Consider the following 26,967-nt stretch of genomic DNA (forward strand, 5'->3'; position numbering starts at 1 on the left):
TGCTCTGTAACGACTCTAGGTGCACAATCATTACAACTCGGAACGCTCTTCTGCAAGTTTTGTCGGCTATACCTTCAATCTTTTACTTTCTAGATCCCATCGTGTTTTTATCCTTGAAGTCTGACTTATCGCTATTTTAGTTGTCACAGTAATAAAATTTATTATGTGTCAGGCACGCTTAATTCTAAAATTTAAAAATAGTAACGTTCAATTTGACAATTAACACTGCTAATTGTCCAAAACAGTCAATCATCCTGCCAAATTGCTCCAAAAATTTTCATTGATGACATCAATGACATGAATTTTTCGAAGTCATTCTGGTCCAATGGCACATAATTTGTACAAGAGATCCATCTAGAGTGGATAGCCCCTGTTTCTAAAATTAATCAGTACAAAAACAAAAATAATAATGGGTGAAATACTATCAAAAGTTCATAATTGTTTTTAAATGAAATAAAATAATTGAAACTGGCATAAATTTAAAAGAAGTTTGCACATGAGTGGCACTGAAATTAAACTCTTAGGATAGACAGTGACAACCCTTGAAAAATTCTTTTGGAAGTTTCTGTTTTTTTAAAAATTCTTTCTATTGTTAAAAAAGCAGATCGTTTTTACATTAAAGAGACGTTATTTTGTATTGTTATATTGTCAACTTAAAAAATACATACAACACAAACCATTCCATCAATGTTATTATCGAGTTGAGTAGGTTTTAATTGACAATTCTCTGGATGTTTTAAAATCAAATTAGTTTGTTCATAAATATTTCCGTTGTATTTATATTGCTTTGATATGGCCAAATGCAACCTGTGCACGGACCGTTTCATGGTCCTTAAATGTCAAAAGACGAAACTCAGCAAGGTATCCTGAAGACCCACCACTTTTTGCGGAAACAATTCAGACACTAGTCAAAGAATTGGAGTCGAAAACTAATATCTGGTATTTAGATAATGGGAATTTATCCAACGACTATAAGGTAGTACTTCGGGACCTTGAAAACATTCTGATATTGTGACAAATTTACGGACTGAGCTTGAACACTGAGAAGTGCGAACTTTGTTTTTTTGGGACCGACTTCGAGTACAAAGTATAATTTCATTTCACACAATTTTGAAAAATATGCCCCAAAATATAACGACATCTTATCACGAAATTCGTTTTGCAAGTTCACTAATGTGAAAATGGATGACAACCAATTTTTACAAGCAGTTCGCCCGATAGCCAAAGATTGCTTGGGCGTTTTTTCCGCTCCTTTACTAGCTTTACCCGCTTTCTTAGCCTCAGAAGTAGGAACGATAAATGCCTTAGTGGATGGAACCTATGATGATGCGCTTAAACGGTATGGCTCCGGAAAATGAAATCCCAAAAAATTGGAAAATGTCAATTTTTGGCAGCGAAATTGCAGACCTGGTTTCACGCTTGAATCAATGGACCTGAAAAGATTCAATGCGTTCTAAGATAGATTTGGATCCCAGTGGTTGAACGTACTTCCGCGCAAAAATTTAGGGTTAAAACTGTCGAACCAACAGCTCAGATTTGCCATAGGACTTCGATTAGGCTCAAAAAAATCAGGGAGATTCTCTACGCATTCAAACCAGAATGCCCTTATAAAGCAGAGTTTTTCTTCTACTCTCATTTTGTCTTTTTTAGAACCACGACACCACTACAGGACCGATCAGAAGCGACTGGACGGTTTGACGCTCGCTCGATGGGCTGTTGGTAAAGAGCTCCGGTGGGATGTAACGGTAGTAGACTCCTTAGCTCCCAGTAGGATTGGTGCCGGGTCTGTTTGGAACCCTGGTACGGCTGGCCCCAGAACAGAATTTGCGCAAGCTTTGTAAGAACATAAACATATGCAATGAGGAACCCAGAGCAGGCAGCGTTTTAAAACAGATTCTCCTCGGCAATACAGATTGCGAACGCCGCTTGCGTACTGGGAACAATAAATGACAAATTCAAGGTTTTTGACTGGAATACTTGATATTACGGACAAAAATATTGCAAATAGTTGGTTGGCGGCTGATTTTGGTGATTACAAATTATTAAATTATCATAAGAAGTATAGCTGCAGTTGTTTTGTCGTCTAAAGGGATGGTTTCGTGGTTGCTTCTAAAACATCCCTACCTCTATGTTTTCTCAGAAATGTATAGCGCCAAATCAATAATGATAAAAAATTTTCACCTGCTAAATTCCATTCTTGCTGAGTATTCCAACGACTTAGTAAGGAAAGAGGACGATAAACTTTACCGAGTTATATCGAGAGATGACAACCATATTCTTTCAAGTATAATTCCATCTCGATCAGAGTATTGCGAAGTAAAATTGAGAGCGCGAAACCCAGTCGGCAACTATCTGATGAAAGAAAAATATATGCGGCATTTCCCTGACAGGTTCTTGAGAAACTACAATTTGTAAATGTATTTGTTAATCAGTTGTACTTCGCTGATTTCAATTAAGATTTATTTATTTATTTAATTTTTTTCCTGCCTTTGTTTTTTTTTGCGTTTTCGACTTTAATGCATTTCACGTTATAATTTGCTTGTGATTAGCATTTTATAGTTTTGCTTGTTCCAATCATGATGTTCTAAGAAAAAGCTGAAAACAGTGTTGGAATATTTTTAAGGATAATCAGAAGGTCAAAGTTATAGTAATCGAGGTTACAGTCAGGTGTCGCTTCATCACATATACCAGTTATAATCCTAGGAATTTTCTGGATAAGGAAGTGTTAATAATAAAAAAGGAGATGATTAGAGTTGACGTTCAAAATAAAACTCGATACAAGTTGCGTTTCTTGAATATAAACTCGCAGGTATTGGATGTTTTCATGTACCATTGTCCCTCGAAAATAAAAATTTAATTCCTATTTTGTCTTAATATCGTGAAAGCTCAAATGTTATTGTGAAAGCCTGATAAAGTCTCAAATTAAATGAATCGTGGCTAAATTTTGGGGTGCTAGCCCTTTTCGAGCCTAAAGGAAAGACAAGATCCGAAATTTTTAATCGATTCAATCATTTTTTTAAGGATAATGTGAAAAGAGAATAATTGCGACAATGTCGACAGGTGGTTATTTATCCAGAAGGAGGTCTGGAATTTTTGCTTCGTTTATGTCCCAATCAGGTGCAGAAACTGCAGATTTACAAAAAATAGAGGTTTCCAAGGATGAAAAAGGTTACGGTTTCCAAGTGTCTGGGGAATATCCTGCTCATGTCGTAAAAGTAAGACAAGGGTCGATTGCTCAGAAAAATGGCTTGGAAGCAAACGACATAGTTGTTACTATAGACAATGAAAACGTTACAAATATGTCTCATGATCATATAGTGAATCGGATTCGGCAGCGGGAATCGTTTAGTTTGCTAGTTCAGAAGAGAAGCAATACATCGCATAAACAGAAAACACTTTCTCATCCTATTGCGTTTTCACAAAACGATGAGATCGCGCGACTTGGTGGATATGATATAACATGTAACATGATTACATCCGAGTACAAACGCTTGGTTGAATTTCGAGAGCAGTCAAACGATCCAAGTCTACCCGATACAGAAAAGGCGAAACTGAAAAGCTTGATTAACACTTCGCAACAAATCATTCAAAATTTACAGAGAAAAATCCCAGAAAGCTATTTCAAGCGAATGAGCCTGGATGCCAGTCTGCTCAGTGATTCAGACCAAACAGATTCGTACAAAATACCCGAAGACAAATCAATTACGCGTCTATCAGATGCCGAAGCTGAGCCAGATGAAACAAGTACTCCGAGAAAACTTGTTCAGAGGCGCTCAAGTGTGAACGAAAGGATTGCCAGGACTCATTCAATTGCCCAAGACGTTATCGCCAACTTCAGATCTCTTCGTAAGCAGCAGTACAACCCGAAACTTTCCCAATATGGCTCTTTGCAGAGCTTAGCAGGCCCTGAGATGCTTTCTGAGAGACGGAGGAATCTTTCGAAGAAAAATACCATCAGCGATTCGAATTTGAATCAGCAGCTCGATGCTGAACACCAGCCAGTAAAGCCCTTAGCCGTCGAAACTAATCATTTGGCTGCATCACCTTTCCCAAGGAACAGGTCAAACTCCAAAAATCAAATGGAAATAGTTACCTCCTGTTTAAGCTTCACAGTGAACCCTCAATCAGTGACTATATTCCTGCGTCATCTGCTCACGTTTGTTTGTTGCGAAGAACACCCACAGCCAAGCTCTGAAAGCATGTTAGAAACAGTTAAAGAGCTGTTTTTCATGACATTTGTCGATGGAATTGAAAACAAAAAAGAAGAAGAATTCCATAAGTATTTCTCGACTATCATCCGAGTCTTTTGCCTTGACACTTCTCCGCTTTATCTGAACTGTTTTAGAGAAGCGTCACTAGCTATTACATTGCAAGGAAACAGTCTAGACCTTGTGTTTTCTCCCCTGTGTCATAACAGCATCCAAACCCACGCAGAGGAGATGATCTCTCTGTTCCCGACATTAATTAGAGACATCTCGAACAGAGTGAAAGCAGACATCGAAATGGAATTGAACAAACTGATCCCCCTTATAGAAATGTCAAAATGCAGCCTGTTTACGGAAACTGTCAAACAGTATTTGGGGGATAGTATAGTTACCTTTCTGAAGCTCAATAAAAAGCGCTACAAGGATAACACGGCCATTTTAAAGAGACACAAGGCTAGCTACGCGAACCTGTTTGGGAAGAAAGCTCATAGCATCAATTCGAACAAGAGCCTAAAAGAAAGTAAAAGTGGTCATATGTTCCAGTCGGTTGCGGGTGCAACGAATGTACATCTAAATGCAGCCAGTGATTTCAAGTGTGCAAGTTGCTTTAAAACAACAGTTGCTGGTAAGTCAAATGTCATTTGCTATATCAATACCATTTATTGGAACTTCAACTTGTTACTTATTTTGGAATTAAGACTTCTTTGCACGTTAATTTAAGCTCCTTTGTATAAACGTCGGATTTCTGCCTACAAACTTTTGTTGTATATTTGGCACCAGTAATCAGTGATTACTATCCGCTGTCCGAAATGTTGAGCAAAATGGCAGTTCACGTTATTTATTATTCCCCAGCGGCTGATGGATTACGGTGTATTTTTTTACAAAGTATTTTATATTGTCTATACGTTGAACTTGTGATGTAAATAGCGACAATTCGGCGGTCCCAATATACCCATGCGAGTTAATTTATGCTAGTTGATAACACCATCCATAAAAGATGTTATCCGTTGTATAGCAAGCTAATACGCCACATATTGTGGTTAACTGTGCAAAGTTGAAATAAGAAGGACAACATTTGATCTCATTTCATCTCAGTTCAGACAGACCTCATTTGTTTTGTGATTGTTTATATTCTTGTACAGTTAAACAATAAAATTATGTCTCTTATTACAACATTTAGCTTCTACTTTTTTAAATGGTAAGAATCATATTTTAGATTTCTCAGTCTGTTTTGCGAATTATGAATTGCGATTTGCGATCATATTAAGCTAGATATTAAACGAAAGAATAGCGACAAAACGAAACCATGCATCAATTTATCGTAGCAAATAAGATACCAGTCGTGATTTTATTGAGCCATGTAGTAATTTAACAAGTTTCTCTTAAATTTTCCAATAAACTTGGCTTCAATTTGATTTATGGGAAATTAACTGTTAAGAAAATCTCAAAACGTTGTGACCGATTAGTTGAATTGTATGCAGGGCCATTGCAGAAACTTTTGGCCTTCGATTTCTAAAAACTTGGAATGAAGCAGTGAATTGTGCGACATCGTCTTCTCTTAAGGAATACCGTCTTCTCTTAAATAATATCGTCTTCTCTTAAGAAATATTGTCTTCTTTTAAGGAATATCGTCTTCTCTTAAGGAATATCGTCTCCTCTTCACTAATAGGTGCGCGTTTTAGGCCAGCCACTAAACCGATGCGTGTCGTGTGGAGTGATCGTCCATGCCACCTGTGCCGCTAACTTCCCGGTCGCCTGCTCTTCAATGACCCCTGTAACACCGAATGGAACCAAACACAGTCCCTCGATACACGAGAACGAAGGATTTCCGGGCGCGTTCTCGCCTCCGAAGGTCGGATCAGACGAGACAGACTCAATCACTTCTTCGGCGACAACGTCATCGGCAGTACGAGGTCATTCTAGAGAGAACTCCTCTGTAAGTCTTGGCCAAGTCGCAGAGGACCCGACGATGGCAGAGTCAGCACTGCCGCTTAATCAGCCTCATTCGCTACCGCCCAGTGGGACGTCAGCGAACAATGCGGTAAAGAGAACGGTGAGCATGAAGAATGAAAACGAAACTAGACATCGAAAGCCAAGCATCTCGCCACGAAATGCGAGCGATCCATGCCATCATTTAGTGAATGAAGTGAATGTGTCGCAAGGCGCCAAAGTGAATTCCGGGGAGTCCAATGAAGATTTCTCCACGTCCGATATGTCGTCGTCGAATTTGTCACGGACATCCCTCGATTCATATTTGGAACGAATTGATCCAAAAGTCAGGGAGCTCCTGGATGTTGTGAATTGGAATCACTCGTCGTTCTTAGCGACTGACAATTTCAAAACAATCGACCAGCTTGCCACTAAGGAAGTCCACAAGTCGTTGAAGAAAGAGGAGCGAAACCAGCAGAACATTTTACACGAGTTCCTCAACAGTGAGAAGAAACAGACGTACAATTTGAAGATGATAATTTCAGTGTTTGAAACGGTGCTCAAGCAGAACAACAACGCCGCGTCAGTTGGGTTTCCAGCCATTGAGAAACTGATCGATTTCCATTTTTCATTCTATCTCAAAATCTTGAGCTGTATCAACTCAGACATGTTAATCAAAAATGTGGGAGAAGTGTTCATCGAAGTGTTCGACAGTCCAGAATACTGCGATAAGTTTGTGGACTACTACAGCTGGACTAAGCGCCAGTCATTCAGATCAGAGAAAATAAAAGTGTTAGAGATTGAAAATAGAGCCAAACTTGAGAAGCGGACGCTGCAGGACCTGGTTGCGTCCGAGGTCCAAAGAGCGACCAAGTACAAGTTACTGATGGAAGGCGTCCTCAAGTACTCGAACCAGTGCAAAGCCAGCGAAAAAGAGTATCTGAATCGTGCCTTGAAAATTGTGACCAAATTGATATCTGATGTGAATGACAAAAAAGGCTTCGAAGATTTCAAGTTCCTGCTTTCGAAGTTGGACCGAAGTGAAGTCGACAAAGATCCCGTGTTTAGAAGCGATGAATGGAAGGATTATGGAATTAACTCGAAGGAGATTGATTTTACCCAGCAGCCACATCAGGCATATACACAGAGTTTTGCTCTGATTAAATTCATGCATAAGCCAAAACAGCAGAAGAGTGACACAAAGCAGGCACAGCAACAGCCGCCGCAGCAGCTGAAAATATTCAGCAACTATCTAGTTATTTTGTTTCCCAATTATTTAATTTTAATTGAAAGGGACCCGCATTCAGAAAAGCTGACATGGAAACGGTACCTGGATGCAGATAAGACTTTGCTGAGTATAATTCCGACACATACCATTATTCACGCGACCACAGATTCCTCACGACCACTACGTAGTGACCAAACTGACCTGGTGACCCATCAGGAGTACAACTTCACTTGTGTGTGTCCTTCTATGCAACTGATAGTGTTCCTATCAACGTCAGATGAGACGAAAAAGTGGAAGGCTTTATGGGGCGAGTGTCTGAAAAATAATTTTAAAAGGCAAACGTCCAAACACCCTCCAGCGTCGATTAAGATGAATAAAAGTCGCAGTTCGGATCCAGAGATAACAGACCCCTCCACGTTCAATTTCGAATCCCCGGTTACCTACTCTATTGATGATCCAACGACAGCCGAAGAGTACGTTGACAAAGAAAATGATCAACGATCAATAGACGAAAAAATGAAGCGAATTTCAGAGCTGAGAGATCAAACAATTGATTTGTTGAAGCAGTCTTTTGATCTGGCCCGAGAGATCTACGACCCGGAAAACACACTGCAACGTGAAAACCTGAGCGAATGCCACGACCTTATTTTTACAGAACAAATGCTAAGTCTGGTGGATAAAGATCTCTGGCTTCGAAGTTTCGACACGCCGATTTCCAGTCTGAACGGACACCTTGACGCTCCAGATGCGGTTTCTATGAACAGAGTGGAGTTCTTTATTAGCGGAAAAGAGGGTGATTCGAAGACTTTAACCGCTGAAACTGCCGAAGAAGACGGCGTTGCTGTTTCGGAAGTGAAAGGCCAACTGAAGATTTTCTCAGATCAGAGCGAAGAAGCAAACGAAGTTCATTTGCAGCAACCAGGAACGGAGGATTTGAGACTGCATACGGAAAGACTGGATCAAAAATTGAGAGTCCTGGACAGTCAGTTGAGCTCGGCGGAAAGTCAAGGCGACGCGGAACCATCGTCGGCAAATGGATCACAGGATTTTTTCGGAATCTGTGAAAACGACGACGATGATTCGAAAGTTGCAGCCAATGAAGAAGTGAGAAGTTCGAACGTTGTTGGCGATTCGAGCAGATCGGATCAATATTCAGTGGAACTGACAGAATCTGCTAATTTAGTCAGCGAGTCAAATACAGACGATTTCACCGAGAATTATGTTGATGATGTGACTGATGTTTCGTCGTTGCCAGACACAAGCGAAGCGAACACCGGGTTTTCAATGATAGAGCCGACAACAACCGAAGGAGAGATGCCAGTAGTCGATGGAGCCGAAGAGGATGACTCATTTCAAGTGACGTCATTAGGCGAGACAGAGACAAAGGAAACAATGATTGAAAGTTCCCAACTTGATAACGAAAAACAAAATGAAATTAATGACATGGAGAAAAGTAATAGCACAGATGAAAATACAGCAGCTGAGTCTGAGAAAGACGAGGACTCAAAAAAGGAAGAAGTTTCGGGATCTCCGGCAGTCGAGGAGTTATCTTTAACTGAGTCTGGCCACCCTGAAAAGAGCTCGGAGTTCGATAATGTTGACATCGACCAACCTGCAAACGTCTCAGAAAATGTTGCCGCGGTCGACCTGCAGCATTCTTAAGTTAGCAAAATTAAAAATTCGAAGCTGATTAATTTAGCAAGTGGACGCAGGTCAAGATATGTTAAGAAGGCACTCTAGAAGAAGATTTGAGGCTGTTTCTTGATGGACTCATCAGACAATCAAATCAAGGTCTAGAGACGTTGAATTTTCAAACACGATTTCAATGATTTTTTTTTTATTTATTGCGTTGATTAGAGTTACAATTATCAAATATTTGATTATAAATGCGGAAGTTGGAATAATTTGATACAAGTTTAAGCTGAAAGCAGATATTAGATTTTCATTTTGGAAGTAGTTGCATGTTTTTTTCTCCTTGTTTTGCAATGTTGATCTTCCCATAAATTGTTAATAGTGTTTTTCTGTCCAGGCTGCTGAATTGATCGTGACTGCATATCTGATGCTGTTTTTTCATTAACCAAAAATAAATATCAGTAACCCTATTTTTGGAATTCATTTCAAAGTCATCTAGTGAGAAATCCCATAGTCGGTATTGGTACGATTCTAGATTCTAATTTGTATGCTATCTCATATATTTCCAATAAAACTTCAAAATATTGTTACTTCAATCAGAAATATTCGAGCAAGTGGCGCTTGAGAGAAATAACAGTATTTGACAACTAATTCGCTTAAATATTTAACTTTCTATGATGTAAATTGACTATCTGTCTAATTACGAAGTCGCTCTAAGTTAAACGATCTCTTTGCCACCAACTAAACTATCTATTCTTGCGGTTTCTTGCTTCAATTTAATTTATAAACTTATAAATAGAAGATACTACTGATTACTCTCCATAACAACACAGCACCCGAAGAGTGGTTTATTAGATTAGTGAGATGATTTTTGTTGAATAATAACTATTGAACAATGGTTTAATTGGTTTGCTCAATTTACATCTTGGATTGACCTGACCTTTTTTTGATAGAAATCGCAAGTAATTTTATTAGAAAAATGACACGGAAGAATTGCTCTTGTAAATTTGGTTTTGATGTGATCTACGATCTTTGCAGTTTGAAACATTTTTCTATCTAAATCTTCAGTTCCAAATGCAACTTTTTGAAAGTATAAGCTTCTCGAAAATACCGTATAGGCGCTCTTTGGAAGGTTCAGTAAAAAAAAATGAGGGTCGTGTTCCATCAAGCTTAGAATTTTGACGCGGTTAGAAGAACTTCGCTCAACAAAATATCTGTCTAGAACATGGGGCGGATCTAGGATTTTCAAAAAAAATTCGCAAATTTTGTTGACCTTGTTTTTAGGTCGACAAAATAGATTTTCTGAACTCTCCCAAACCACTATAAATACCCCATTTTGATCGAATTTTTTACGTCGCAGGCAAGTTTTTGAAAAACAGGCCAAAAAGGCGTTTTTAGTCCCTTTTTGGAAATTTTTGACCAAAGAATTGCGCTTTTTCGGCGCGCGCTCCTCAAAATTAGTAAATATTGGCGCCTTTAGAAATTTTTTAGGGTCCGTCACCAAAAATGGATATCTCAAAATAGTACAAAAGGGGGACTCTATGGGTCGGCAGAACCACCCCCCACCCCCTAAATCCGTTACTGGTCTAGAATGTGGGAATTAAGAGACACGGATTATGCTTAGGCAGGTTGGATAGCCTTTCATAGATCTTCTGCGAATCGCGGAAACCACAAGTTAGTGGACCATAAAAAGATAAGCTAAGACATGATTAGGTTTGTGCGTAAAGAACTTTCTCCTATAATCACCTCAATAACACTGCTGCTGAAATTCCAGAGTAAAAATCGATCTCATTATTTTTTTTTGATCTTATGATTATCACCTTCTAGTGTATTTCAATGAGGTTTGAGATGACCATGAAAGTGGCCAATATCTCTACAAATTGCTATCACTTATTTTTTGTTATCATTACTGTGACCTAAATAAAACAGCGGTCAATCTTCAAGGGCTTCTGATTTCCTTTCATTGTGAAATTCATTGATTCTGGTGTATTTATTTATACGAAGATAAATGCAATGCTTCGTATCATGAAAAACTGTCGACTTCTCAAGCGTATCGTTAGTTTGAAAACACAATTGAATTAAAAGTTGAAGCAATAAAGCTATCTTGTTTTGCATGTGGTAGAAAAACTACTCGTTAAAATCAACAAGATGCGTTTTACCAAGGTTATAATCATGTAAAGTCGACCATGAAAAAAGGATACTACCATTTTTTTTGAGACGAACAAAAGTTATCTGCTGTAAGCGGCAATGTTTCCATTTTCATAATAGCTCATTCAAAACTTTTAAAATAAGTGGCAATAATTCAGCCCAAGTATAAAGAATAAACCAGTAGAAAGTTAAGTCATTCGTATTGAAATATGTTGGATTTTTGTAACTATTACATAAATTTTAATTTGTTTTAGATATATTATCAGCTATTGTATAGAGCAGACTGTTTATATACCATCTATTTAGTTTAGGTCAGTGAAGTTGGCAGGTCTTTGCAGGAATATGTTTGTCAGCCCATAACTTTTATGACTGCTAGGGAAAAGTGGTGTGATTTACTACTGAACGGAAATTTGATGCCATCCGATGCAATTACCGCTGATGCAACAAATCTGATTTGCGTGTTAGAGACCTGTAGTTGTTGTTGCGAGCAGGGGGCTGTTCTCATGGTAGAAAGACCAAATGCTCAAAAATTATAAACCAATCAACTTTTTTTGAAATTGTCAAAGCTGGTATTCCAGTTGGTTTTCAGATTTTCACTTACATAGTTTTCGGCCATTCGGTCCGTCTGGAATGAAGGATTCCCTCTTGCGAATAAAAATAACTCAATGAAATCTACGGCAACGAGCGATCACAAACATTTTTTGAAGTTTGCTTTTATCTTTTTCTTTGCTTGTTTCAAAGCCATCTCAAATCTTTGAGGTAAAATTTTGTTTAGGACAAGGCTAATAATGCTCTACATGTAACAAAAATGATGATCTAGAGCATGCCAGATTTACGATATGCGAGCAGCAAACAGTCAATTTCCGCTCATTGATAAGCAGATGAATGTAATGCAGTACTCAAATCTCACGATCACGCAAGGTGGTTTTGAAATATCTGAACAAAGTTTGTTAGAAAATGTCAGTTCAAACGCGATTTTTTTAAAGTTGATTTTTGAAATACTATGATTACCCTTGCGAATAATATGAGTATTGTAACCGGATACTTTTCTTGTTTTTGAGTAACTTTTTTGTAAACTATTTTGCAAACAAATCGCTAGTGAGATGTGCTTTATATTATCCTTGCAATAAGCAAGGGTATTGCAATCGGGTATTAGAATTTGTTCCCGTAAACAACTTTGCGCACAGGACTCATCTGGAGTTAACGAATATGCCTGGGATGGCAAAGGTCCTGGGTTCGAATCTGACCAGGACTTGTTCTGTTTCAAACTGGAAATACTCTGTTTCAAATAAAATTGTCGGCCAATTATTTGTCTGCTTATGTCGGTTTAGTTGTCACATCTTGAAATTGATTTTTTTTGCTGCGCGCATTTTTCTGTAATGTTGCTTCTAGTGTTTGATTTACTTCTACAATTTGTAATTTTACTTACCCTGACTTTGTATTTCCTTTTTTTTTGTTTCGTTAAAAAAAATTTCCTCAGCGCAAATTATTTCGGCTTAATTTTCATCAGCTTATTGACCTACTTTTGGGCCTTTTCGAGATAAACGCAATTTTAAAACTTCCTTCCACACTTTTTAAGTTGGTTGTATGTTTACCAATCGGTTTGTTGAAATTTCTTTTTTTTTCAATTCGCAATTTTTTTTTCATTTTTTCTCTGAAACCTCCCTGATTTTCAAAAAAGGGGTATCGATTGAAAGACCACTTACTCCGCTGTGTGCCTGCATACTGCTTTGGGTCTTTTTTTACTTGACCCTTCTGTCTACAGCCCTCAAAAAAGTGTGGGGGATATTTTTCATTTTTTTCGTTTTCTCGAAAACTACCCTTCTCAAATGTAAGTTTTTAGTGTCAATGAGTAGAACTTTTTTGAAATGCTCCCCTGAATAAGTGGCTACACGCAAATATTTCTACAGATGAAGTTACGGCCCTCAGAAAAGTCTAATTTTTGATATTTGACCGTTTTGTGAAACTTTTCGACTTTTCTCGAAAACTAGCCTCTCAAATCTGATGTGTTCAATGAGACAACGGGAATGGGTAGTGAAAGCTCATCTGCATTAGCGGTCACTAAAGTTTTTAAAAATTTTTAACCGTTTTTTCAACTTTATGAATATGCTCGAAAAATGCCTTAAATATCTGAGATTTTGGGTTCAATAAAGTCCAGTTTGTTAAGAAAAAAATTATGGATTTCAGACAAGTCAAAGTTTTGAAATTTTGACAGTTTTTTGGGAACTTTACGCTGAAACTACCGGGCCAGTTCTCAGATTGTGTTCAATCGAGAAACCCGGCTTTGGGAATCTTGTTTGATTAAGCGGCCATAACCTGCTTTTTGCAGAAAAACATGGATTTTGGAAAGTTTTTCCACCGTTTTTTTGGAAAATTTTTGAATTTTCTGAAAATTCTTAAAATCAAATCTGAGATGAATAGTTCCATTGAAAAAACAGGTTGCGGCAATTGTTCATGCAGAAGCGGCTCGGGTTTGGCAAAGTGCATGTTATTTTGGAAAATAACACTAACAGTTAACTATTGAAAAAAAAACATGTTTTTTATGTTAAATTGTTAATTGATCCAACATATTCAGAAGCATTAAGTTTTTTTTAAGAGAAAAGCCAATTTTCCAGCTTTTTCGACGCCAATTTGGGCTCTGAGCTTCCCATACGTGAATACATTTTTTCGAAGAGTTCCGAAAACAAACCAATAATCCCGAACTGAAAAAATTTGGCACACATAAAAGTTCATATCACCCCTTCTCCCCAGCGGAATGATATTCAATCTGAAAAACAGTATGTGGACTGTTTTTGCTAAAAAAAATACCCATATTTCTAAGAAATAGCTTTATTAGTGTTAGAATTTATCAATAACATTGTAAATTAAAATGCATGTTAAAAAACAATGTTGAATAATTTCCCAGCCCTGAGGCGGCTACTCCTTAATTTTTTCTTACTCAAAATTTCTTACTCTTCTCACTTACTTCAGTAGAGAAACAACTAAGGTTGTTGTCAAAGTCTAATTTTTGAAATCCGTACGTTTCGTGCCGCATCAGTATAGCAATTTCATTCAATATCAAACACGTACCTCCAGACTTAGCTGGGCCCCTAGTTGTTTCATATCGAGACATATGAAAATTTTGTTATACCTAATTTTTTTTTACAACATCTAATTTTTTTGTCTTTTTTTGTGATTGCATTGTATCGCAAAAGGCTCCAAGCTCCGTCCGCACTTCGTCTCCGTGTATTAAATTTTCAAATCCATTGAGGGTTTCTGCACATTTAACTTAGAGTAACTTCCAGACTTGGGACGACAAAGCTGAGTTGTCGGCCGAGAGCTAATTTTCAATATGTGAGTTTTTATCATGGAAAAACTTAATTGTTCGAGTATCGTTCGTCTGTTCAGTGTTTATCAGATTTCTTTTCAAATCATAGATTTTTTTTTGATTTAAACAATGTATACAATAATTGGAATGAAAATTGATTTATTTCTGATTTTAAGTATTGATCATCAAAGTGATTTTTTCGTACTTACGTTGTTTTGTTAATCAAAAAAAAAAAAATTCGCGCTCGAGAAGATATTTTTGACATTGTCTTAAGATATTTTTGGGTGCTCACAGGCGATAATGTTCTTGTGAAATGTCAATTTTTACTTCGCGGAAAGTACCTTGACAAAAGTAAGATTGAATTTATGAGAATTGTCCCGGTATAAGTGGCTTTGCAGTCAGGGGTTCAATCAAAGGAACGGGGAAAGTCCACTACACTGCGCAATCTTTTTTGTCAGTTCATATGTAAGAATTTGTTAAAGGTATCCCCCCTACAAAAGCGGCTAATCATTTGTTTTGGTAGAAACAAGTCAATTTTAGGGTTTTTGAAATTTTTGAATATTACCCATTTCTTCCCGCTTCAATAAATTTTATTCTGATGTCTAACAGATACCTCCAATTTTAGGTGGCCCCTAGTTATAACTATAACTGAAAATCGGTATGTAGTTTTGCTTATCTTAGTTTTTTTTACTTACTACCCTAATTTTTGGCGGTTCGGGGAACCTAAACTCGTAAGTTTTCCTCCGGATTGCACAAAAATTTAAAAATCTCAGAATACAATTTATTTTTGAAAGTTTTTCATTACTTTTTTTTCGTTCGACAGCATCATTCCAGACAACAAGTTTTTTAGTTAAGGTTTTTTCGACAACTTAACTGTTTTCTTTGCACTTGTTGGCTCTCCTTTTCTTCTCTGTCTGCTAGCTTCCAATGTTATTTTTGTGATATCACAACTCATGTACCGGATATAATCTTCGCTCCAGTTCTTGGAAAATGTTGACTTTGGAACGGCTCGATTGTGCAATCCTTGTTTGTGTGTTAGACATACTATAGGATCACGTCCTATCATTTCAATGATGGGATAAATCGTTGACATTTTCATAGATTTAGCTACTCGTTTTTAATTTTTCCTATAGTTTTGATTATTCTTCGTAATCTATTCATTCCAGTTTGTAAAGAAAGTAAAGTTACGCTTTCAAATGACCTTGAAAATGTCGCGAAACCAATGTGAATGTCTTAAATCTTCCAAAAAAAAATTAATTTTTGATTTCGAAGCTGATTTTAAAATAATCTCTTGTCATCTATGTAAATCAAATTGCGTAAGTTTCGATTATAAAAATAACTTGAGAAAAAAGCTGAAAGAGAATACATTTTCTATCAAATTCGAAATTTGAAAAAATTCAAAAAAGTTCTCAGGTTTTTTTCTTATAAATTTTCGAAAGGTGTGACTTGTCAGGACTGGTAGAATCAACTTTGAACTGAAAGTTTTGTGTTTCATTAATTTAACTGACATATTTTTATTAAACTCGTTGATTATGATTGCAATTGAATAATCCTACTCTGAAAATTATGTTGCTGCTACAAATGAGTTACTAAATTCTCGATATATATTGAGTCTGCATATCTTAGTCGTATGACATGGTGCTATAGTGTAATAGCAAGATACAAACTACTGGGAATACAATCATTCTGGGAAAACTTAACAGCGGAACCACTTCCGGATTGATCGAACTAGATCACTGATTCACAGATGGAGACAGCGCAAAAAAGTTTAAGCTTGCAAGTCCTGCTCCGAGACAAACCACCCTTGAAACTACTTCGGATCCAAGTTATGAACATTACTTAGACGGAAACGGCAATCACCAGAAGGTCCGAAAAATAAAAAAAAATCCTCAGCGAAGAATTAAATGCGAGATAGGCAACCAAAATGCAGAGGAGAAAGGACTGGTGGGCGGTTCAAATACGTGCGACAAATTGGACTCTGGAAATAAAAGCTTTGTTACGATATAAATGAGGTATCTACAAATGATATATAGACTCAATTAGAAACGCTTTTTATGCAGGAAAGAGTCACGACATTTAAAAAGGTAGTTTCATAACCAAAACGCAGAAAAAGGGAAAAATGCTGGAACGATTTCACGGTGAACTAGTTGAGGTAGCGTCGCTAGTCGATTGTGTTGAGAGAGGAGGCGATAAATACACGCATAAGAACCGACGAAATCCTTAAAAAATATATTGTTGGCAGAAACAAAAACACTCAGGCAAGCTTTGAAACATCCACTCAAAAGAGAAAAAGGAATTGAGAATCAAACATCGTTTAAGGAAAATTTAAGTCACGGTAAACTGAGACAAGAACCTGTTGTTTACATGAACCGATAAATATCGATAACAAGAATGGTCATCGGGGAAGTTGATCCAGTAAAGTAAAGGAGCCTTACCTCAGTTGGAAGGATCAAAGTAAAAGTCGGACCCTGGAAGAAGAAAATAAAATTTATTTCTGGAGTTATGAATATACATTTAACTAAATGTAGACAATTCATAGCTCTGAGAGGACAGCCTACGAACCCAGTTGGGTTGCAGATGACTGCAGAAAACTACAACAAATAGAAAAGAAATAAAAATACATTTCGAGTTCATCAGAATTAACATTCCAAGACGAGCAAATATCCCTTACAATGCAGGTTAACCGTTTTAGAGATTGATAAGGCTGACAGGCCTTTAGTTTTTTTTCTACGGTTGATTGTTTAAAAATTTGATTCATTTTAGCTCAAAAAAGTCAACAACCATCAGTTTTGCGGAAAAGTTTGCATGTAGTTGGCATCAGCAACCAGTTCATTTAAATTTCTTGAACTTGTTCACTTAGCGGTTACTGCTTCTTCTAAGTGTGCCGTGCGCCAATAGACGTCATAACATCGTAGGAAAAAGACGGGGTTTTTTGACAGAGGTCACACAACTGAGTCCATGCTGCAGTAACCAGTGAACAAATCCAAGAAGGAATTCAGTTGGCCAAAAGAAAACCTCAGAAAATCCCAAAACTGAGAAAATAATTGCTCTACTTAGTTTCACTAACTTTTGTTGATGAGTCAATCAAATATGAACTCAGATAGTTTACAATTACCAATTATAAAAAGATCTTCGATCTCATCAACCCTTTCGAAAGCTGGATTTCCTCTAAAAAATGGATATCTATTGGTACTTAAATTATTTTCTTGCAGCAAATTGAGGAGCCTGGATCTCGATACTTTATCGATACTTTATTGAAAACTTCGGCATCGCAATTTGAGCGAAAGGTATTTTAAGCAGAGTTCTTGTTCTGCAGAATTTTTGTTGTTCTGGTATTTTGAACTTGTGTACTGAATTGGAACAGATTTCAAAAAACCACTTGTATGCATGCCAACTAGCGGTGGAAATAAAAACTTCATTACTTTGTAAAAATACAGCTCTTGATAGGTGAAATGTTGATATGTTCAAAGAGGGTTATTACAGTGTTTCTAGTTTTCAAACAGTAAGTTTTTTGAGTTACTTTTTTCTGCATTTATAGAATGGATAGAAGTGAATTGCAGCTAGTGCCTAGATATAATAAAACGCCGTATTGAAGAATCGATTCAACATTTGAGTCGTAGGGTTGTAATATTTTGCTCCCTGGGGTCATAATGCCTGATTTTGGAAATGATTCCGCTTTGTTTACGCATATGAAAAATCACAGTATCCATAAGCTAACTGAAAAAGCCTATAGTTTAGGTTTTTATGATACTTTTACATAAAGACTGTTCAGGAACTTTCCAATTATAAAAAAAAATAGGTTTGAACTAGGAACAATTTTATTGGATACACTAACTTGAAAATCTTTTTTTTTGGAAATTTAAAATTTGAATTGAGCTTTTTTTGCCTTGAAACAATTCGACACCGTTGCTAAATCTTCAATCATTTTTTCGATGGTACGACTTATTCCCGTAATGTTCGTATCGCCGGCAAACAAAAATAGTTCACAGGCTTTACCATCCAGAATTGATCTTCTCCCAATACAACTGTATGTCATTCACTTCAACGCATTGAAGTTTGTTTAATAAGTAACTTTTTATCCATGAAAAACATGGTCTATAGTCCATAACAGCCGAATTTTGTTTATTGAAAGGAATGATCTAATGTATCAGAAGCCTTTTTTTACGCATATGAAAAATCACAGTATCCATAAGCTAACTGAAAAAGCCTATAGTTTAGGTTTTTATGATACTTTTACATAAAGACTGTTCAGGAACTTTCCAATTATAAAAAAAGTAGGTTTGAACTAGAGAAAATTTTATTGGTTACACTTACTTGAAAATCTTTTTTTTTGGAAATTTAAATTTTGAATTGAGCTTTTTTTGCCTTGAAACAATTCGACACCGTTGCTAAATCTTCAATCATTTTTTCGATGGTACGACTTATTCCCGTAATGTTCGTATCGCCGGCAAACAAAAATAGTTCACAGTCTTTACAATCCAGAATTGATCTTCTCCCAATACAAATGTATGTCATTCACTTCAACGCATTGAAGTTTGTTTAATAAGTAACTTTTTATCCATGAAAAACATGGTCTATAGTCTATAACCGCCGAATTTTGTTTATTGAAAGGAATGATCTAATGTATCAGAAGCCTTTTTAAAACAAGAACAACAGTTAGTACCTCAATTATACCCTTACATGTACAATTGTTTTCAGTCAGTTTAACTATTTCGTCTAACGTATTATGTTTTGACCGACAACAACTGTTCGCAATAGTAAAATGTTTTTTTGACGTCTATATAATTATGTATTCTTCTAAACATGCATTTTCCAAAATGTCTACTCCAGCAAACTAGTAAAGAACTTGGTCGATAGTTTCCCATATCTAGTTTTGATCCTTCGTTGGAGTATGGAACGTGGAAGTAGCTGTCGGGAATAAAAGAAAATAATGGACAATCCTTAGGCATGTACGGTAAGGCACCTCAAAAAACCACAATTTTTAAGCTATGGACCGTAACTTGTTTGTTGGCTTGTATTTCTAAAAACCAGCTCCTGCAAGAAATAAAAAAAAACGTCAGAAAAATTGCCGAAAAACATTTTGTCGGGTAATAGAATAATCTGAAAAATAAACTAAATTACTTATGCTAATTTTGTGCATTTTGAAACTAATTTAGCACGCTAAAATATACTTTTTTAATAAAAATTGTAAGCATGCTAACGATTAGCATTCTAAGTGACATAGTCCCGTTTTTGTGTGCCCATTTTTGAGGAAGATGTAAGCTAACCGAGTGCTGTAAATTCAGTTCAATTTTTTTGGTCGTAATTCTCTTTGCATATTCAATGATCTTGTAGTCTTTATAGTATTGACGTCATATTGTGCGATTCTTTGTATGCTTCTGACGTCAGAAGTTTATGCCCTCTTAGTGGTCCCTGCCGCCATAATGCTCTGTCATCTTATGTAAATGACGCCGAATTTTGTGACACTTCATTTCAAATTACCTTTCTTCGCCTTGAAGTAAACATGACATTGGAGTTTTCAGTCGCGATTGATGCTTCTCTTGTTTTCTAAGGGAGAGTTAAATAAATTTAAGATATGTGAATCAGATCTGCAGATCTTTGATATTTACTATATATTGTTCTGTTTGTTCAACGGATTATCCAAGAATTTTAGTCCAAAACTTGTTATATTTATTTCCAAAGTTAGTGTGAAGCTTTGTGTGCAATTATAAACATCAAATGAGTTCCAGTTTGTTGTTGTTCCCCCCTGAGACGGTGGCGATAGTGACAGGGTCCAGTAGTGGGATAGGGGCGGCCACAGTGGACCAGTTAGCCCAGAGGGGCGTGTCCAGGTTCTGCATCACAGGCAGAAATGGGGAGGGGCTGGCGGAGACTCAGAAGAAGACATTGGAGGTCAACAAAGGGACAGAGTTCGTAGTGGTTAAAGGTAAAAGGTATTTTTCTAGCTCAGTCACTAATTATAAATATTAGTCATACAATTCTCATACAAACTTCTTTACATTCCACACATTCTAAATGCATTTTTGAAATTTTTCCTCGTTTTGAAAAGAAATGCTAGCCATACGAGTCACGTAGTATGGGAATTGTATACGACAAGTAATTTTTCACTGACAAGTTTCGTGGAATCATATGACTAGCATTTTTTCCTGTATAAAACTGTATGGAATTTTATGACTACAATTTTCGATGTATGGGTGTCTGCCCGGGATGATTGATGAATATGTTGATCAAAAATAAAAAGTTTTTTGTTTCAGGCGACCTGACTGATTTGAAAACCTGTGACAAAATAGTGTCCGAAACAGTCGACAAATTTGGTCGAATAGACATTTTAGTAAACAATGCCGGTATGGGCTTTCTTGGATCTGTAAGAGATGCCCCTATTGAGCAATTCCAAGAAGTTTTCGACCTCAATGTGAAACAAGTAGTCTACATGTGTAAATTGTGCCTGCCTTATTTGGAAAAGACGAAAGGAAACATCGTGAATGTATCTTCAACTGTGGCCTTGAAATCGTATGCGAATTCGGCTAATTACAACATGAGCAAGGCTGCCCTGGACATGTTTACAATGACCTTGGCAGCAGAAGAAGGCGAACGCGGAATCCGAGTGAACGGGGTCAACTCTGGCATTGTAAATACAGGTAATCAAGCATACATTTACTCTCGCTCTAGCAAAAAGGTGGTTCTCAGTTCAGAATCTGAGGGGAGGTTCATTGGGGGTGGGGGGGATAGTAAGAGATCTTCGGTTATTTTGCCACAATGAATACCAAGTGAAAGCCTTCTCTAATTAAAGAAGTCCGGTTTATGGGGGATTTAACTTCAATTTTTTCTAAAAGCGTATTTTGTGACAATAAATACATTTTAAGGAAGTAGTAATGACAATTTCTGTTCAATATTTTTATTTTTTTTTCTTAGTTATAGCTTTATGGGATAATGTGGACAATTACTCTGACGGAATCCACCTACCGCGCCTTTGATTGGTTCTGACTGGCTGGATGATATTTTCAAATAAGAGTGGTAATTCATTTAAAATGGGCAATTGTCGTTTTTTTTGCGTGAAGGGCATCGACCAGACGCATGAAAAATTTTGACTTGTGATGACTTGGGGTCAAGTGAACGATTTCATCTAAAAAATAGTCAAAATTAAGCCCTACCTCTGAGAAAATTTTTTGTACAGTAATATAATAAATGCGCGAAATGACAGATTCTGATTGGTTAAAATGCTCTCAACCAATTCAATGATGTACCGCCCTCTAAATTGGTTTAGGGGTGGGGGGGGGGGGGTGTTTTTTTTGTAATGTCCATGACTCGTACCAACTAGCACTGTTTTAGACATTATATAGTACATAATTAGAAATAGTACATGAACATGGATAAATAGCACATAGGTTAACTTAGAAATTTCAGTTAAGATGGTACGATGGTACTTAAAAGAAAGTTTCCAGCGATGTTTTAACAACTACCTTCTGCGCTTGTTCAAGTTAGCGCTTTTCAATTGATAATTGTTTTAGCTCTGGAGCATTAACTTTCATAATAACCCTGAAATAAATTTAATATTGTTATTTTATTTTACTCCTTGTACAGGAATGCACGCACGTTGTTTGCCTCCTGAATTGGTGGCTCATGTTCTGTCGATGAAGTCGAACGCGATTGGCCGAGTCGGTGAAGCGGAGGAGTTGGCACGTGCCATTGTGTTTCTGGCCAGCAAAGAAGCCTCTTTCATCACCGGATCCAACGTGAGAGTAGACGGAGGCATGTACTGCTACAACCCCCTCTAGATATTTTCTAACTTAGAAATTGAAATATTTTCATCAAAACTGCTTTTTTGACTGATGATTTGATATTTCGGTGTGTTGTCTTTTCTTTGACCGTTTCGGTGAAACATGCAGCAATAATAGCTATTCTGACCACCGATGAATTAAGAAGGATAGATAGTTAACTATCGATGTTTGAGGCAACTGCAAAAAAGTTTAGCCTGCTAAATTAAGCAATTATAGCCGGTTGCTCGCAGCAAAAGGCACGGAATGTTCCGACCACAGCTTAATTTAGTAACGTAATAATGCAATTGAAAATAAAGAGAGAAATCTTAAAAAATCAATGCCCAAATTTTTTTCTTGGCAGTAGGATAGGATAATCCATTGGATAATAACCGGCAATAATAGGTGATTATACCACAAATAAACTTAAAAAGCAGTATAAATTACTCCATTTTGAGAAAAACTTTCTGAAGTTGTTTTTTTTGGAATCCGAATTACGATCAATAGAGTTTTAATATGATACAACACTTGATTCCATACGAGTTTTCTTGGGGTATGGTAAATTGGGCAAAATAGCCCACCCTACGCCACGGTTCCTTCCCTTCTTTTCGTGGAGGGTCTGATCTGAACAACAAATGACCACATGGCACTAAAACAGGTTAAAATATGTATATAACAAGACTGCTCGTGTCAGGACAAAGCCCTGAATGTTCCGACTGCCCTCGAAGTGGTCTCGGATAATTCTTAGTTAATTAAATATTGACAAAACTATGAGTTGATGGGTGTTCATATCAAAAAAAGTTCACTCGTTTATGAGGTTAATAAAACCAATTAGCTGCCTTAATTCAATTTGAAAAGATTTGCGGGTTAATAAAACAAGCAGTTTGAGACAATCAAGGCATGTTACTATAGTGGTCTGCGCACTCGGTTGGCCCCATGCAGATCAAGAGATTGATCCCAGAGGGACCAGAATTATGTGAAAGTGAGCTGGAAAAAAAACAGACCGAGTATATATACTCCTAACTTTTTTCGAAATTCGGAACAACAAGATCAATACATTGGGCTCTACAAAGTTCAACGCTGCTTCTGTGTTGAGTGACATTTAATTATTAATGTCAAATTTTTGGCAATATTGGCGAACTTTTATTTCATTTGGTCAAATTTAGTGCTTTTTTGGGTAATTCGGTTTTTTCACAGGAGCTGAATTGAAGTTGAAAATAGATACATAATGAGCAAGGATTTTTATCAACAATTTTACTTTAACTATATCCTTGATCTGGAAGCAACTTTTTGGAAAGAATGATACATTTGAGGGACGGCGTTGACGTTTTGCTCAGAGTGTTAGTTTATGAATGTTCAACAAAAGAGTTAACCTAACGAATTTCCAAAAAAGTTCACCTGTCAACTTAATCAGTCACTTTTAAGCTGATGATACTCCGAAGCCATCAGTTTTTTTTGCGGTTAGAACTTTAACGAGGCACCAATGTTACTGAGTTATGACCTATTGGTTATACTCATAGAGTAATTTCAGATAAGGTATACCGTCTGCTCGTCACGCTATCTTATTTTCGGTCGGATAGATTCTGTATTAGTGTATACTGGTTTATGTGAGTTATTTATTGGAATTTATCCAGAAGGAGAACAACTGTGTTCAAAGTTTTTATTTAAGTTGTTCTGGTGCTGAAACTACAAGTAGTTTCAGCACTTACAAATAAGTTCAAATGCTAGAGATGGGATATGATTGGTTAGTTATAAATATTTTGTAGTGATATTCCATCATATATATAATTGGTCTATAAATACTAGTTTAGAACTGGTTCCATTGCAGTCGAAACTGATCAAGCCGGTCGCGGAGGAGACCTAAATCTAGAGATCAAGTAAGAGATCGTCTTCACACTCTATCATTTAACGCTCGATCTTTTCAAAGTAAATGGATTACCAATTTAATAATTGCCTGTATATCACGTAATTTTTCAAAATTAACCTTTTCAACCACTAAACTAATTATCGGATATGTTCGTAAAGGAGTTAATTTTTTGCCTCCGATTGAAAAAGTCATTTGTTCGAGGCCGATTTTGATCCGTGCTCATTGCTTGAAGGTCAGACAAAAGTACTCAGCACCGAAAAAATTGCACGTAATTTTTCGAGGGTATAACAGGTGCTCTCCCGGAAAGAGCTAAATAGCTTGTGTTGATCTTTTTCTTCATTGATGAATCGTTTCGAAATTTAAACTCATTTTATAAAAAAAACTTTTTTCAGAATTTGTTGAGCAATTTATGCAAGGAAAAATAAGCATCTTCTCGGGATTCCGATTCACAATAATTAAAAAACAAACTCCCCAAACCATCTTGTTTGCTTTTTGTCAGATCTATTCGCTAGCATAAATGATCAGAATGTTCTGTGCTACTAGTGCAGTGAGATGATGTTTTCTTGTGTATATACTTGATACAAGACTGTTCGTATATCAGGGCGAAGACCTGAATATTCCGACCACCCCTAAACTGGTCACCCACAATTGTGATAGATTACAAATTTTGGAGTGCAAATATCAAATGTAAGTGCTAATACTTCAGTCGAATTAATTTGACTGAGTGGTTCATTTCAATTTGACCGAGTTTGAGTCGAATTAATATGACAAATTATTTTGGTTCGATTTAGTTCAGTTGAACGACTATATTTCCGAGATAATTCACAACACAAAATAAAACTTTCAACAAAACTATCAAGTATTAATCGAGCAAAGCGAACCGCATTTAGGCCAGAGACTAGAACGATCTGGCAATTCACAATTTTTGGATCCGTCGGCACAATCCCCAAATTTGATTTGGAAAATTGGTCGGAATAAATAAAAGTCGCACATTAACCGAATATTCTAGCTATTATTTTAATCATGTTTTAATCAATATCATGACGATTATTATTATGATTATTTTTCTGATTACTATCATTATCCTTTTATGATGAATTTTTGTATTAATCGATGGCAAGAAACGATTGTCCCTAACTTTTCGAAAACTGACAACTTAGTTTTTGGTAAATGGTCATTTTTTGTCCTTCAAAAAAAGTAATTTTGTCGTTGTCTGTAAATTGCGAATTCCGAATGCTGATTGGTGTCTGAATGTTTCGCACAAAAATCGGAGTTGAATATCACAACTCTAAATCCCGTCTCCATACAAGAGTGTCAAAATTGTATACGGACATATACGGAAACTCAAATTTTGCCGAATTGGGAAAACACAGGCGTTTTTTTCAAATTCGGATTTTCGGGCCGAATATAAATGTTACACTTCGTGAAAATCGCGTTTTTACCAATTTTCCAAAATACCAATTTTCAGCCGAATAATTGGGAGTTTGACACTACCTTAAAAATCGCAACTTGAATTGTATTTTGGGCGCAAAAGTCGGCAATTTTGGGGTCTTTCCGGTCATACCACCCTAAATAATGAAATATTAAAATGAAGTTTTACAAAAAAGTTGGATCGATTTTAATCAGAGACGCAAGACAGTAATATACGACCGGTCAAAACGAAACAGTTAACTTAATTAAACCTCCAACTGACTGTTTCCGCTTCTTTTTTTGCCGTCTTCAAAAATTTTTAATAAATTTGAGCGAAAATGTGGGTTTAATTGTCGTTTCATTCACATTTTGGGCATATTTTGCTGTTTGTTAGGTTAACCCAGCATTTCAAAGAAAAATGGATACAATTTTCTCATAAAAACTTTCATTTTCTTTTTTTTCCATCATTTAGGGGGTATAATCGAAAAGACCACACTTTTGTTTGTCGACTCTGTATGATAGAAAACAGAAGAATGAAATACATTATTTTTTAGACCAAAGCGCTTTTTAAATTAGGTAAACTTCAACAGCTGTTAACCTATTTTTACTGCAGCTAAAAGATTTCAAGCATGTTAAATCTCAACGTATCCATAATTTCCATAATTCAAATGTGAGTTAGTATTCTTGAGCTGATAACTATGGATAGCTATATCTTCCTTCTAATCTTACTGTTCGGTTTGTTTTTCGCGAGTCTTGATGGAAAAATGTGTCCAAAGGGTTTCAAGAAGATGAAGAAAATGGCACAATGTGTTCACATCAGCACGCAGACATTTAGTGATTACTTCGACGCGCGTGAATATTGCAAAGCACGGTGAGTCATTGCCAATTTTGAGCGCACTGTTTTAAACATATCTGATTTCGTTTTTAGATCGAGCAAAAATGGACACATCTTTTTCTGTCGAGAAAGTCCAAAAATATAAAAATTGGTTTATTAAAATCTAAAACTTATCCAATGTTCCGCAAAACTCAAGATTTGCTGCACAAGTCGCGTATCTCAACATGGGTAGCCGAAATAAATCAAATTTTTTTTCACAGATTTTCGAGTCCAGTTTCAGAACTGATTGACCTCCAAAAAAGTCCTGAAAAATTATGTTGTCGAGAATTTAAATTTCTCAAATTACGAGGCCAAACTGTGCACAATATAGGCGCACAATTTTGTGTCTGTAGGTTCCTGGATTCCAGAGACAAATCTTTAAATATGTTCCAAAAAATAAGTGAACTCCACTTACAAAAGTTCCGTAGATTCCGCGTACAAAAACCTGTAATGTAGATTTTGTCGACCCATATATTGTGTCGCGGATTCCGCAATAAGCGAGTATAGCTAGTTTTTTTTTGGATTCCGCTACTGTAATTGGATTGCGCAAAATGTAAGTGGAATCCGCAAATGTGTTTGGAATCCGCGAAATTTGTAAGTGGAATCCGCAAAC

General features: G+C 36.6%; 2 protein-coding genes across 2 annotated transcripts; both read left to right on the plus strand.

Annotated features, from left to right (window-relative positions):
- The first annotated feature begins 3,025 nt into the window (after nt 1-3,025).
- Nucleotides 3,026-9,928, plus strand: LOC134857108 (uncharacterized). Its single transcript, XM_063873475.1, has 2 exons — nt 3,026-4,830; nt 5,888-9,928. The coding sequence occupies exons 1-2, from the start codon at nt 3,051-3,053 to the stop codon at nt 9,022-9,024; spliced, it is 4,917 nt and encodes a 1,638-aa protein (XP_063729545.1). The 5' UTR covers nt 3,026-3,050; the 3' UTR covers nt 9,025-9,928.
- A 9,769-nt stretch (nt 9,929-19,697) lies between these two features.
- On the plus strand, nt 19,698-22,263 carry LOC134854062 (3-oxoacyl-[acyl-carrier-protein] reductase FabG-like). Its single transcript, XM_063870138.1, has 3 exons — nt 19,698-20,375; nt 20,704-21,087; nt 22,031-22,263. Exons 1-3 carry the CDS (start codon nt 20,168-20,170, stop codon nt 22,222-22,224), a joined length of 786 nt encoding a protein of 261 aa, XP_063726208.1. The 5' UTR covers nt 19,698-20,167; the 3' UTR covers nt 22,225-22,263.
- Nucleotides 22,264-26,967: the final 4,704 nt, after the last annotated feature.

Source organism: Symsagittifera roscoffensis, chromosome 1, assembly GCF_963678635.1.
Source record: "Symsagittifera roscoffensis chromosome 1, txSymRosc1.1, whole genome shotgun sequence".
NCBI classification, from domain to species: Eukaryota; Metazoa; Xenacoelomorpha; order Acoela; family Convolutidae; genus Symsagittifera; species Symsagittifera roscoffensis.

Coding starts and splice junctions, on each gene's coding strand:
- LOC134857108 (XM_063873475.1), top strand. CDS start 3,051: ATGTCGACAGGTGGTTATTTATCCAGAAGGAGGTCTGGAATTTTTGCT. Junction 4,831..5,887: donor CTTTAAAACAACAGTTGCTG/GTAAGTCAAATG, acceptor TGCGCGTTTTAG/GCCAGCCACTAAACCGATGC.
- LOC134854062 (XM_063870138.1), top strand. CDS start 20,168: ATGAGTTCCAGTTTGTTGTTGTTCCCCCCTGAGACGGTGGCGATAGTG. Junction 20,376..20,703: donor AGAGTTCGTAGTGGTTAAAG/GTAAAAGGTATT, acceptor TTTTTGTTTCAG/GCGACCTGACTGATTTGAAA. Junction 21,088..22,030: donor CTCTGGCATTGTAAATACAG/GTAATCAAGCAT, acceptor CTCCTTGTACAG/GAATGCACGCACGTTGTTTG.